Here is a 15,097-nt window from a genome sequence, read left to right on the forward strand (position 1 = left end):
AAACAGGAAAAAGATAAGCTCTCTTTCCAAAATTACCATATATGAATTGATCTACATTGCACATCTAGCAGAAGATAAAGCACTTCAGAATTAATTTAGTGTGTGAAGAAATTAAGTTTATCACAATATTTAAATGTGCTTGGAAATATGAGCCAGGTATGTAAGTGATAAACAGATTCACCATGGTAACTGAATCACATTGACAAAATACCCCAACAAAATAAAGGAAGAACACAGTTCTCTGCAACATAATAGAATGAAGTCATAATGAAATTCCAAAAGCAAATTTTAAGTCCAGTCTTAAAAACATTCTGCTGACTCAACCTACCTAACTATTTCCATACTCAAATAAAAAACTGCAGCCGCGATGCAGTTGCCACGAATACTAGAGTACAGCATTGTGAAGAGCAGGAAACACCACTTTAAGGGTGAACACAACATCATTCAGAACAAGCAGCAGTTATGATTATCATCAAGAAGTAGCAAATGCTATTATGATATTTATTTTCAAAGTTGTTTTTTAAAACCCAGAATTTTCAAATGATAGATTTTAAAATTAAGTAACTGAAAAACACGAATCAGAAACAGCAAAATCATATAATTATGGAAGGAAGTTGCAACACATGACATTGACACTCAGTGATAATTATTTTTAGGATGGCATCTAACACTTCTATGACTTACCAGCAGTGAAGTCATTATTTAAGTCTATAAAGGCATGAGAGTGTGGTATATACATTTTACTTTGAGTTTCCAGCGCAGGATGCCATGACAAGTTCCTACAGACAAGAATAAAAATACATTTCATCAATGTGTAGGGACTGTTAATCATGATAATATAGCTTAAAAACCAGTGAAACTTTAAATAGAATGGGACAGAAAGCATATTCTCCCAATGCTAAGACAAAATTCCTACTTAGCTTACAATATACTAAATAACTCCAGTAATTGCTTGAAGGGATCTGTGAAGGTTCTGTGATGATTTCATAGCACAGGGGCTTCGGTTCCATTTTATTACTTTTCTAAAGCCACTTTTTTTTGTTTTGCACAGAACAGTGTCACTACCCACAAAGTTATAGTTAGTGCCAAGGCTCCTGTACTGCAAATCCTGAGACACTGATCCCTGCCCTCCTCAGTTTCCTCAAGCAGTTTTACTTCTGCAAGTACTTCTGGAATTTACTTTCTGATTAATAAACAGGAGCAGAAGTAAGCACATGCTGTTAGAGCAGCTCATGCCTGCTGCATGAAAATACACTGTTTCAGCTCACCTAAAAATCAACACATGAAGTTACTTTCACATTATGATGGACTATCAACTAATTATGTAATTTCCCAAGCAGGTGATACTTTATTTATTTATAAATACACATGCCCTGCTGGTTTCTGTTCTAAAAATGGCTGAAATTCCAGCACACTTGCCTATTAGCAGTGATTTGAAGTGCAACAAATCCTTCAAAAGTCACAGTGGCTGAATCATCAGATATATGACTTTCAGAACCCTTAGCTAAAACACTCAGAAAAATCTCAACATGCACTATACAACAGCAGGCAGAAATATTACTGCTACTAGTTGGGAACTGCTTTATTTATTCCAGTGACTTATTACTGAAGTCCTTATCTTCCTTGACTAATTTATGGTAAGAAAATAAATAATATTCCTATTACTTCCCAAAGATCATAACTAAGTCTTAGAAATGTTAAAATGCATCACAATCTTAAAGAAATAATTAAGTATTTTCTCTAGGTCTTTCTATGTATTCAGTCTTGAAGACTGCCAATGAAGTTAGTCAAACAGTTCTAGAATAAATCCTAAAACATTTTGGATTAAAATATGAAAGTGCTTTTCTAAGCAGATGACAAGGCTGTTTTCCATGAACAAGACATGGCTTATGCTATTACCTATAGCACTCAGTCTTTTGAGCTATGATGAGTAAGTTTATTTGTATCTTATAACTCCTGAAAGAATTTCTTTAACAAAATGCAACAATTCTTTCCCACTTTTCCATTTCTTCAAAAGCTCATACAATTTATTTTATATATAATCATTACAAAGTGTTCAGAAACATCCTCGTGAATCTGCAATGTGTTTCATAAGCCACCAGTACAAGTATGGTGATACAATTCAAGTTGGGATTAATGAACAAAAGCACACTGCCAAGAGGACATAGCTTCCACTGACTCATTCCAATGTATTTATCCTAGGAAAGGAAAAGAGACAGGAAGTACAGGTATAAGGTTTTTTATTTTCAAATGATAGACTTTAAGTTCTTTGGCATCCTGCCCAATTCTAGAGACATTGCTACTCTATATTATTTGGTTACAGACTGGTTCTTCTGAGCCAGTAGAGACACAATCTTTTGTTATGCTTTTATTTCAGCATTCATATCCAAACCAGTTAAAAATAACCCTTTTCACAGTCCTTGTTGGGCATTTAAGTATGCTATTTGTTTTTACTCCAGTATTTGATAACTAGTCCCATTCTAGAAATTTCAGGGCTAGCAGAAATCATGAAACTTAGTCCCCTTTGCTGCAATTTCATCTCATAAGGCTTCAGTCAACTTCCATCTGCTCATGAGTAGCCTGAGGCACTCCTTAACACAAGGGATGTGATACAGACATCACTTGTATGCACACTTGTGCTGCTACTTGGTCACCTCTACTTTATGTCCCTTCAGAAACCTCTTCCTCTATATTCTCCCCATATATATAGTTCAATACTCTTACATCCTGTACTTCCTGTGCTTTTGATTTCCTCTCCTTTACAAATCATTTCCCAGACCAATGAGAGTATTTTTTAAGTTTACCCCAAACATTTGCAGATTTTTCTTTTGCCACCCCTTTAATCATAAGATCTGTTTCAATAGTTCTTGCATCATCAACCTGAAAGCAGCTTTTTTACAGCACAAGTTCCATAACACAGATTATAACACTAAATATCAAAAGTGTACTAAACAAATGGGACTATAACTTCTTGGAACTAATTGTTGCAAGAACCAATTTTCCTATTTCTGATGTCTATTATCAGTGGCTCTGTTTTCTCAGCTCTCATGGAATTTCTACTTGCCCTATAAAATAACACTTTAAAGAGCAGATGAAGAGTGCCACTGAATGTTTGCCATGGACAGAGAGAAGACTGACACACAAAGCCTACACTTTAGTGGGAAGTGGATACACAGTGCCCAAGTTCCAAAGCTGTGCTGACCCCCGAGCCCTCAGCTTACCCTCCCAGCAGGATCTGTGGCTTATTCGAGTCACTGGTGACACCAAACACATCAGGAATCAAGTCTCCATTGAAGCTGAAAATAGAACACAATGTCAGTGCCACCTCAGTCCCCACAGGAGTTCAGACCACTGGTTCTTAAACTCATCTCTACTTGGACATTTTCCCACTGGGCTGTGAAGAACTCTCAGCTGTGGCTCTGCATTTTGGTTCCTGTCTGAGCTGCTGGCAACAGTAAAGGTCTGTCAGTGCTTCACACTCTGCCTGTGCTTTGCCTTACAGACCTACTTCCCTCCACTTTTGTTCAGCATTTCACACACAGGCAAGCACATTGTGAAAGGGACATTTGCTCATTTTGGTAAGCCAGTAAGGTTTTTGCTTTACAAAATTCAATGAGAAATGAATGGCTTTTTTAATGAATACTCACAGTACTGAAATGAAAGAAATTAAAAGATCATGCAGTTACTATTGCCAGGATAATATAATATACAAGAATTGTAAAGATAAGCATTTTGGTTCATCATCTTTTGTTGGATCAGTTGACATTACACAAACCACCCTGTTCTTAAAAGATAAAGAACATGAGCATGTGTTTCAAATTTTAGCATTAAAATATATTTAAGTTGCTCTTAGTCACCATTATAAATGTGGTTTTCTAAAAAAGTAGGTCATACTTACTCCATTACTAGAGGCTCATCATGAAAAGTCTTATTTAAAACAGTTTTATGGTTAAGATCTGAAAACAGAAAATATTAACTTGATTCAGTTACCAATATATTCTGACATTTGCATTTTCAACTAAGACATAATTCTTCTATTAATTTAAAACCCTCTGTTTTATGACTTATAAAAAAGGCACCTCTTAATATAAAGAACTAAATATCTCCCTGAAATTTTGCAGGAAAGGTGAACTACAGTTAAAATACTGAAGGCTTTTCCCCTCTCCACTAAACTCCTCAACAAATTAGTCCAAGTAGATCTTAGTGAAAACTATTTCTGTGTAGGACTGCAATCACACAAATACAGGAAAACTGAAACAGTTGGAATGAAGACAGGCTAAAAGTTTAAGATTCATTGTATGTTAGACTTCTGTTTAAATAACATTCTTAATTATACACACTGAGTATTTGAAATAAGTAATCAAGGTAGACTTTCTAAATGGGAAGTGAGGACTAAGCTCCAATCAGGTTATCACCTTAGACTTCACTTTTACTTGTAATCCAAACTCCTTGCCAGGTTATTCCCATTTCTCTTCTCTCTCCACAATGTTTGTCTTTACAATTTCCACATTTCATACAACAGCCCCCTCCTACTGACTTGTCTGTCACACTTCTATTACCAAGGAGACACCCCATACCTTGCCAGTGGCCTCAGCACATAACAACCACTGCCTGAATGTTTAACCTCTGACTCCTCCCTCAGGCCCCATATGCTCACTGTGTTTCCCCCAACACTTGGGTTTTTTTTTCTGAAACAAAACAGAATAACTTAATCCAAGTCCTCATATTCTTCCCAATGCTAGAGAGACCTGCTATTCACTTAATACTGATCCACTGCCCTTTTCCAGGTTGCTTGTTTCAGCTCTGATCAAAGCCAGAAGCAATGGTGTCTGAGGCAAACTTGTCTCACCTGTAACTATGCCATGACACAGTTGTTTACAATAGTGATTATTCTTCAGTAGTTTTTGTGGTTTAAAGAGTATTTTCTTTTGCTTAAGTGTGCTTGTTCAAACCCTAAATTCCTCCCCAAACCCTTTCCTAGCAAAGTCAACAGAAACCAGAGGAGATGCCAAGAGTTCACACAATCCATAACTACCCCAAGACAGAATCAGCTATACCTTGAACACTGCTAAGAGACTCCTGAAAAATCAGTTCTAAAGGTCTTGAAAACTTTCAGCAATAGAGACTCTAGAAACCTTTCTTCCAATACTCATTTTAGTGTGTCACTGTCTTTAAAGAATTTCATTTAACATAAATATTATATTACTGGTGGTAGGTTTAGAAATGTGATTTTGAAAGCTGATGCACTTAAGTTCACAGCAGGTTCCCTGTGCATTTTAAACTGAAGATAAATCTTTTGAGATAGTCTTTGTGAAGCTGACATGCATGATGGGGAAGCCATGAGAAGCAGCTCTTCAGTTAATAGGTACTGCCAAATTAGAATAATGTTTGGTTATATCTGTTGCATAATATACTGCCAGTATTGTTCTCTTTCATTAATTATTGAACACAGTTTAACAGCAGGATAATATATGGGTGTGAAACTGAATAGCTGCTAATCCCTATTTTAGTGCTAAAAACAATCATTACACTGTAAAAATGAGTTGTAACTTCTTGACAATACTTTGAATGAAGAAATCTAACAATCTTACTAAGAACCAGTCTCAGCAACTCACCTAAGGTTTGGTTGTGTCCCCAGAAAATAAACACTGAAAGTTCATCTTTGCCATGGCTGGGGGACTGGGTAGTGAGGAGGACATCCATTTGGGAATCTCCATCATAATCTCCAGGAACTACACTGGTTATGGTGACACCAAGGGATCTGGAATTAAAAACAAAACCCCCCACATGTAAATAATGGTAAAAAGGTGTGCATGTAAAAAGCACTTGTGTAGTCAAAGGCTGCCCTATTAGTTGGTCCAATACAATCTTACCCTTCAATAACCTGGTTTAGGATTAAGTCCTTACCTATTGCAAAAGTATCTCAAAATCAGGCATCTGATAGGCTGTCCTTGTCAAAGAAAAATTACATTTTAACTCTATACTTCAGCTATCAGACATTCTTCAGTCATATCCTGTTAATGCTACCTACACTTCATTAAATCCTCACATTTGTTTAGAACCAGTCAACCAAAATGTGTTTCAGAGAGCAGGATTTTTGGTTGCATTCCAAGAGCAAGAACATAAGGCAACAGGAGCTGTTTAAACAGCAGGAGTCAGGAAGAGGTAGATTTTTTAAAAGACAATGCCATTTCCTCCTACCTTCTGCCACGTCTTACTATTCCTTCCTACCTTTGTTTATTCTATCTTTTTTTATTTGCTTACCTACTTAGACTCTGCTTTACACACACAAACACAGGTCACATTGAGGATTAAAAGTAGATCCTTTCTAATGCATTAAACAAATTAGTTCCTTCCCAGACAGGAGGGAATAAGGAAAAATAAAAATACGTAGAATACAGAAGATGAAGCTGAGCTATAAAAGCATTTTAACTTTTAATAAACATAATACTATTGGTTAGCATTATTCATAAGCAATAGCCATAATCATATAACAGGATATTAAAGCTAGACATATATATATGCATATATAAACAGATTGGTTTACATTTATTAAAAACTGATATTTTTTTAAAGGCCACGTGTAAAGTTGAGAAAGGAACATCTCTACACAGAGATACCAGAACACCATCTTTCATATCTCTTCTAAATCAGATTATATTGGCTGGATTCCATTAGTAACTACAGCAAATGGTTGATTTCCCTGAAAACATGCCTTGGCATTGATACTACACCTACCCACCACAAAGACCTATGCATGCTATGGAATGACAGTTTGCTTCACTAGGAAAGACAGTCCTGAAGATCCAAATCAACTGCAAAAATATTTCAACACACATGGGTACTTTAAATACGGATTTGAGGACAAAACCATAAATATTCCATAAGTGTTGGGAAGTGACACTTATTAGTAAACACATGAATGACACAACTCATCTCCATAGACTCTGTCATCTGACCAACAAAACAAATATATGTCAGGACACAGAACAGGAAGTTGGTCAAAGAGCTAGAGCTGTGAGAGCAAGCTGAACAAGTCCAAGAGGTAACAAGAGCACAGACAAGTGCAGGCAGGTCCCACTGAGTGCAGAGAGGCCCTTCCAAGGCAAACACTGAATAGCCATACTTACTTCATTGGTAGCTTAACACGGGGCTTAAAGTAGGGCTCCTTCTGGTCAGCCAAAAAGATCACCAACTCATTTCCTGCCAAGGCAAGCAACACCATGAGCAACAGAGGAAGACTGGAAATGGCTTATATACAAAATCAACATTTAAACAACTGCCACAAATGACCATTCCCCACAACAGCAAAAACTTTTAAGACATCTCCTACCACTACTTCCTCCTCATCCAAAAAGAGGCAAAAGGAGCAGTTCTTCAACACAAAGTCAGTTGCATCTGAAAGAATGCCAATATCACAAATCTTCTTTGGGGGTTTAGTGTTAGAACTTTCCCTCTGTTATTTTTATCACATTGCTTAAAATAAAACTTTCTGTAATGAATTAAGAAATATTACACGTGGAAAAGTAGTAGGCAGCAGCTCCACAAAACTAATTAAAGCTTAACATCTAATTCAAATTAATTCTTTTAATACTATGTCTCACATAGTAGGATCTGATACTGCTTTCCCATGTCAGCTGTCCAAAGTACTTTAAAGCAAACTCAGAATTTATTTGGTTCCCTGCAGCACTTCCCCATTTAGAGGCAATAATACAAGTATCATTTAATTATTTCGGGACAATCTAAATAAAAGCCCATATTTTATGTTGCAGAAATAACTGAAATTCGGGGAAGAAAAGAGAAATTTTAACTTCAGTGATGAAATAAAATTTTCAGTCAGTAAACCACAATACATACACACCTCTGTAAGTAAAACATAGCTCACAATGCAACAACTGTATTTTTTTTCTTTGTTTCATTCTCCAATAAACCCAAAATCATTGGGACTGCAGCACCACAAAATCATTCTCTATAAAAGAATAATTCTAAGGCTCAAAACTTGAGCTATCACAGCACTTCTTAGGAGCATTGTTTTGTGGCAGAGTTCACAGCTGGGAAATAGCAGAGAATACAAGGCTCCTGCCATAAACCTCTTGAGGAGAAGGAGAATCCACCACCAAATGAGTACATGACCAGGAGCCCTTTCAGGGACAGAGTAACACTGCCTGAGCTGCAGCCACGTTCCTGGGTGAGGGAAAGGCCTGGCACAGGGCAGGGCCAGGAGCCTGCAGCTGCCTCAGCTTGGAACAGCTCACCTGGGGGCTGCCTGCTGAACCTGAGCTCCCATTTCACACCTCCCACTCTCACCTGCCTTTTTATTGGTTACTTGGTAAAGTAATGACCAGGATGAAGAGGCAAATGTGTTTTTACACATACCAGGTTCCAAGTTAGCTGCAACACTGAGAAATGAGATTTTTGGTCATTAAAGATAGAGATATGAAAATTTCAGCTCAAAGCAAATTAACTATTAAAAATTATTTATTACATGAACAGAAAACAGAATTACTATGCCACTACAATCAATCCTAAATGCTGTTTGCAGTTCTGTATTCTTTTTGAGATAAGAGGACAGTAAGAAAAATGCCAGTGCATTGGAGGGTGTGAAAAACAGGAACAGTTTCCATACAAACAACAATTATGTACATTGGAGGTCTTCAGGCTGAGCATCTGTGTGACATATATCACACACACACACATAGGTGTATATATGAAATAAATACCACAAAAGTTTCCCAAATCTCCCAATGAAATGCTGCAGGTGATCAGGGGAATGCTCACTCACTGCCCTGTATTTCCAGCAGTGGCATCAAGCATAGACAGAAGCTGGTACATGAAAAAACAACCAGCACCAGCTTCCCCACTGACCTGCTACATGCATAGACTCACAAAACAGGAAAGTGTATGCACAATTCCATTGATTTGTACATTCTGAGTTTCAAAAAGTGACTAAATCCAGAGTCCACTGGTATTTTGGAATTGGTCTTGCAATGGGATACTTCTGGATCTGGACTATCCCTTACATTCAGAGAGTTTACTATTTCTTACAAAGCTACCAGCACAATCTGATTTTCTTTTATGTATCTGAGCACATGGAACATTACTCTCACTCAACTGCAGTAAGGCAAGATCAGAAAAATAATATATATATATCTAGCCAAAGGTCCAAGACATCACCCCCATTTCTTTAACAAGGGTCAGGATTATTAGGACTGGGCTGCTTTACAGCCTCCTGTTCCTCGAAGTCTCGTGTCATCTCCAGTGCTCACCTCCTCATGCTGTTTACAACTGGCTGCCATAAATCCCACCATTTAGAACTACTGCCTTTTGTTTTGAGAGTATTCTGTAGTTACTTTTCACCAAGATTTATGTTATGAAAAATAATGCTTTCAACTATATTATTTCAAGCTGATTTTTACAGTATCACACAGGAAAAATGATTTATCAAGTGCTAAGAGACACAAAGAAATCACAAATCTAGTTTCTGAAAATTATAACTATTCGCATTTTTATATGCAGTCATCTGAAAGATAAGAAACTAAAAATTAAATCTCTTATCATAGACATTCATATTAAATCTGACCATTTTTCAGTAGATGAGCCAGTGGAGCATTTCCAGGGAGCCATGCATTTCAATAACTCAACTAGATGGAAAAATCACTCATGCTTTACCAAAGCTACTTAGAAAAACATTTCTGAGATGGAAGAAATAAAAAATGGTGAATCTGAGAATAAATTTACTATCTTAATGTGCTTCAAGAAAGTAAAATATTCTAAGATAAATGTCTGCAAATAACTCTGACCACTGAAAATAAGCCCTGATTTGAGGTCTCCCCACATCTGAAGCCTGAAGAGAAACCTGTGGCAGGTGACAGCTACCATGGCACTTTAACTTTTTAATGTTCAAAGTAAGACAATGTGCAATTTTTCCTCCACATCTGTGAAATGTCCACCTTTGTTTCCAAACATATTGTGAAAGCAGGAGCAAAACAACAATTTGTGAACATTCAAGTTGTAAGATGAAGTCTCTAAATTATTTCACAACCAGAAATTCAACTTTAAAGACAAATGCGCCGTACGTGAAGCATTTTAGTACAAACTGAGTACCGTATGCCATACAGGAAATACCTGGGAGCAAAGCAAGTGTCAGTTTCATCCCGCAAACAACGTTGTGCTCACCATGCCGGCCCTGGCAGCACAAGCCCCGGGCGCTCAGGCCGTGCTCGGGGAGAGAGCGAGCGAGCAGCCGGTAAGGCACAGACCGCAGGGACAGCAGGGACCAGGTAGCCAGGCCCCGGGAGCAGCGAGCCCATCCCTCTCCCGGCCGGGCAGCTCGCACCGGCAGCGCTGCCCCGCAGCCCCAGCCCCGCCGTCGCCCCGCACGGGCTGCCGGGCCCCGGGGGCGGCGGCACCCGCGGCTGTCCCCCGCGGCTGCGAGGGACAGGGAGCCCAGCTCACACCGCCCGTGCCCCCGGAGCCCCCGGGCCCGCCGCTGGCCCCGCACTCACCGCCGCGCAGCACGAACAGGTCCGTCTGCTTGTCCGAGTTAAAGTCGCCGAAGGCCGCCAGGGTCCCGCGGGCCTCGGGCCCGAAGAGCTGGGCGGTCACATTCTGCAGGGCTCGGGCGGGCCCAGCCAGGACCAGCAGGGCCAGGGCCAGCACCGGGGCCAGCGGCGGGCACGGCCCGCGGGCCCCCATCGCGCACGGCCTCGCCCCGCCCGCGCTCTGACGGCAGCGGGGCGGGTCCGGCCCGGCAGCCGCGGTTTGCGGCAGCGGCGGCGGAGCCTGCGCGAGCGCTTTACGGCGGGAGCCAGGCAGGGCCCGCCCGGTGCCGCGTCCCCGCGCCGGGGGCTCTCCGGGACCGCTCCGCCATGGCGGCGACTCACATGGCTGACGTGAGCTGGAAGATGCTGGAGCTGCGCGCTCGCTCCAAACGCTCAGGTCTGACCTCTTGGCTTACCCCGGAGGAGCTCCGGGGATCCCTGTGCCTCCCGTCACTCACCGCTCCACTCCCGCACGCCCAGCCCCGCTCCCGGCCCGGCCCGGGGCTGTTTCCCCGTCCCTGCCGCCTCTCTCGCGGGTGGCGGTGCCCGGGCGGGCCCGGCCCTTAGGGGCGCAGGGGACACCCGGGGGTGGCAGCCTCGCCCGAGCCCTCGGTGGGCAGAGCCCCCGGTGCCCTCAGGTGTCAGCTGTGCCCGGGGGAGCAAAGGCAGCGTGTTCAGCACCACAGCTGTATAACGTGCTGCGGCTGTGGAACAGATACAGTGTTTAGAGGAAACTCCCAGCTCTTGGCAGGTTTCTCTTAGCTGAAGGTAACTGTTTCCAGCGTGGGAATTTCGTGTTCTGAACGTGGGGCAGCTACGTTCTGGCCTAAACCAAAGGGTGATGTTTGCCGAGTTAGCCTGAATTTCTGAACTTCAAAAAAACTTGGAGTTTTGATTTTATTTTTTTTTTTATTTGAAGTAAAATACAGTCATACCAGGCGTTTAATTGTTCTAACGGAAAAACGTTTCCAGAGGATCCCTGTGTTTATTTATACACCACACATGCTTGTAACACTCAGTTGTTGCTTATTTGCATGTTTGGTTAGTTTTGTTGTGCTAGAAACTGACCAGACAGTGTGAGACCAAAACGGGGCTTTACGAGGGCTCTAAATAATTGATTATTTAAAGTCTGGTCCGATTAATTTGGCTTTAAAAGTTCGGTTTGTGCATAGATTGATTGGCAGTCCCTCGCTGAGGGCTGCCCGCTAAAGGAGGTGTTACTTGGCGGCCGGTTGCGATTACAGGGGCCGACGGTGGCACTGACAGCCGGAGCCGTGGGGCTCTGCGGAGCCGGGGCGGGCAGTGCAGCTCCGGCTGGTCGGGAATCCCGAGCCTCAGGGAGCACACGGCTTTGGGGATCCCCTGCAGGGTCAGGTCTCAGGGAGCACACGGCTTTGGGGATCCCCTGCAGGGTCAGGTCTCAGGGAGCACAGGGCTTTGGGGATCCCCTGCAGGGTCAGACCCCAGGGAGCACAGGGCTTTGGGGATCCCCTGCAGGGGGAGCACAGGGCTTTGGGGATCCCCTGCAGGGTCAGGTCTCAGGGAGCACACGGCTTTGGGGATCCCCTGCAGGGTCAGACCCCAGGGAGCACAGGGCTTTGGGGATCCCCTGCAGGGTCAGGCCTCGGGGAGCACAGGGCTTTGGGGATCCCCTGCAGGGTCAGACCCCAGGGAGCACAGGGCTTTGGGGATCCCCTGCAGGGTCAGGCCTCGGGGAGCACAGGGCTTTGGGGATCCCCTGCAGGGTCAGGCCTCGGGGAGCACAGGGCTTTGGGGATCCCCTGCAGGGTCAGTCCTCGGGGAGCACAGGGCTTTGGGGATCCCCTGCAGGGTCAGGCCTCGGGGAGCACAGGGCTTTGGGGATCCCCTGCAGGGTCAGGCCTCGGGGAGCACAGGGCTTTGGGGATCCCCTGCCCGGGGAGCACACGGCTTTGGGGATCCCCTGCAGGGTCAGAAGGAGACATGGTTGGGATTATCATAGAAAGTGACTGAATGTCCCCCACATGTTTCTGGTTTGGCTGAGGCCTGTGCTGGAGTCCCAGCTCACAGACAGCACTGTTTTGTTTGATTTGGGTTTTTTTTACTAGTGTGCTTCTTGGAGTAAAATGTAGTAAACGTGGAGTATAGACACACGTTCCTGAAGTGCACCAGTGACTCATGTTTTATAGCCTGCAGCAGTGGATCATGTGAGACTCAAATCCTGTAGGAGGGAATTTGTATCCTCATGTTTATGTGTATTAAATGATGAATTACTTTTTTCCAGTAAAACCAAATTTTATTCAGAAATTTTCATTTCCCTTCCTGAAGCAATAAAATACTGTTTCATTTGTTGCTACTTTCATTAGGAGCAGATTCTAAATATAGTAGTTGATTAGTTTAAAGCCCCCAAAATTTTTCTTACTGTAAAAAAGATAAACTTTAAAGATTTGGAAAAAACTTGTCATCATAATTGCAGACACATTTTTCCTATTGTATGTTCCAAAGTGGAAGATGACATACCCCTAATAACTGGGATATTCAGTGCCATAAGTAATGTATATGACTGCAGGAAACATCCTGGTGTAGATTTCACATGGAATGAAAGCAGCACTATGCATGAGCAGAGTTTTAGCTCCTTACACACTTACACACACTTTAGTGTGCACTAGTTAAATCAGTATTTTTATTTCATCTTGAAATAGATCAGATTGTATTCATCACCTCTTGGTGTTTGTAGCAAATTTCCTGTTGAATAAGAAAGCTCATGTCAATATCCAAAAGGTGGATTTTTTTGTAAACTGTGTCCTTTCACTTAGATGGAGTAAACTACAAGTTTTATGGAAACTAAAAGCAAAATAAAACCAAGAGGTCATTGTATAAGAAGAAAACATAAGATGTAATAAAACTTTGTGCTGTGCACTCTGTTAATAACTCCACTAACATTGCTTTCACTTAATTTAATGCTGATTGCCTTTAACATTTACTAAACAGTTTTGAAAATGACTGTAGCTTAGCCTGAGCCGTTTGTGATTAGCTGCACCAATTTGAAATGGCCAGTTTGGATGATGACAGAGCCTCCTCTGCGCTTGCTTTTTTAAAATTTGGTAAGTGTGCAGTTCTGTGTTTTGTTTTTGTTTGTGGCTATTTAATTCAACAAAAAATAATTGTATGTTTTGTTTCATGCAGTGTTCTGTGTTAGTAGCTCTTTAGCACTGTACAGCAGAACTTAAAAATTTGAACTCTTTCAGTAAAAATTTCTGTAATCTACTTAGATTGAAATCTACTATCAAATCTCCCTGTTTTGTTTGTTTAGTGTTCCTGTCAGTATCCCTCGGTGCAACCATCTCTGACCTCTAATTTCTCTTTTAACATGACAGTCATGTGAAAGGTGCATTAAGAATGCTGTTTGAAATTGACTCCTAAAAAACCCTAGCATGACAGGTTTAGAGGGAAGTAAAATTTCCAGTCAGTCAGTCATTGGTTACAAAGCTGGACATTTGGAAATTAGGTGGAAGCAAAGTAAAGCCCCCTGGCACAGCTTCTCCTCAGGTACAGCAGAAACTGGAATATATGAAGCTGTCAAGACCATTCCTGTGTGTTTTGAAGGGAGTTTGGGATGAGATGTATCCGTATGTGACACTGTGATGGGGGAAACTCTTGGGTAGTCCTTGTTGAAACTCAGTAGCAGTACAAGTGCTGGTGAGAGTGACCAGGTAAGGGGACACAACTGGGTGGCTTTTCAGTTTTGCCTCTCTGACCATCAAAAAATGTGATGTGTTGACAGCATTAAAAAAAAAATTACTCTTTCCTAATTATTCTATAGATATTTGATGTCTCTCTTGTTATGATGCAAAATAAACATTTTTAGTAGTTTTAACACCTATTGTTTTGAATTCTCAGAAATGGCAATGCCTGTCTTGAATATCCTGAGTGGTTTCCAGCCTTGCTTGTAGCATTTACAAGGCTTGTGTGGTAGACTTTGGCATTTTGGTTATGTGAAGCTCCTGTGTACTGGCACGATGGTCAGTATTTTATTTCTGGTGTCCAGTAGCTTTTGTTGTTTGTGTTGTTAATTACTGTAAATCCTGAAATCAGTCGTTTCCATTAAGTATAATGTACTTGACAAAGAGCTACCTTCAGATGATTAGGGAATAGAGAAAGGACAGAATAAATTGGTGTTTGGTTTTTTTTTCCTTTTTCCCCTGTGGTGATCAGTGAAAGGCTCTGAAGAAATGGTTGGAGCTGTGTCAGGGGAGGTTTAGACTGGATATCAGGAAAAGGTTCTTCACCCAGAGGGTGGCTGGGCACTGGAACAGGTTCTCCAGGACAGTGGGCACAGCACCAAACCTGACAGAGCTCAGGAAGAGTTTGGACAATGCTCTCAGGCACAGGGTGCCATTCTGGGCTTGTTCTGTGCAGGGCCAGGAGCTGGACCTTGACAATCCTTGTGGATTCTTCCAACTCAGGATGTTCCATGACTCTATGAAATACTAGTTGAATTACTTGCACAGTGTAACACATGATTTTTCTTGGTCAGTTATAATTAAAGCTTTTTTCTTTAACGCTGTTTAAATGAA

The 15,097-nt window shown here is 41.6% G+C and overlaps 2 protein-coding genes across 4 annotated transcripts in view; one reads left to right on the forward strand and one right to left on the reverse strand.

Moving 5' to 3' along the window:
- The window catches only part of ITFG1 (integrin alpha FG-GAP repeat containing 1), a 71,508-nt gene extending 60,779 nt beyond the window's left edge, over positions 1-10,729 (reverse strand). The window contains exons 1-6 of the mRNA XM_050978925.1: positions 10,506-10,729; positions 7,131-7,203; positions 5,616-5,761; positions 3,899-3,956; positions 3,222-3,296; positions 685-779 (exon numbers count right to left, since the gene is read on the reverse strand). Of these exons, the coding sequence (XP_050834882.1) occupies positions 685-779; positions 3,222-3,296; positions 3,899-3,956; positions 5,616-5,761; positions 7,131-7,203; positions 10,506-10,695 (637 nt within the window). The 5' untranslated portion in view covers positions 10,696-10,729. The remainder of the gene's footprint in view (positions 1-684; positions 780-3,221; positions 3,297-3,898; positions 3,957-5,615; positions 5,762-7,130; positions 7,204-10,505) is intronic.
- PHKB (phosphorylase kinase regulatory subunit beta) overlaps positions 10,723-15,097 on the forward strand; it is a 66,601-nt gene continuing 62,226 nt past the window's right edge. Inside the window, exons 1-3 of one of the 3 annotated variants that reach the window (XM_050978923.1) lie at positions 10,793-10,938; positions 12,629-12,757; positions 13,512-13,624. In XM_050978923.1, coding sequence (XP_050834880.1) covers positions 13,570-13,624 — 55 coding nt within the window. In that variant the 5' untranslated portion in view covers positions 10,793-10,938; positions 12,629-12,757; positions 13,512-13,569. Of the gene's footprint in view, positions 10,939-12,628; positions 12,758-13,511; positions 13,625-15,097 lie in introns of all 3 variants that reach the window. The other 2 variants (XM_050978924.1, XM_050978922.1) reach the window with 2 other exon arrangements.

This window comes from Serinus canaria, chromosome 11 (assembly GCF_022539315.1).
Source record: "Serinus canaria isolate serCan28SL12 chromosome 11, serCan2020, whole genome shotgun sequence".
NCBI lineage: Eukaryota > Metazoa > Chordata > Aves > Passeriformes > Fringillidae > Serinus > Serinus canaria.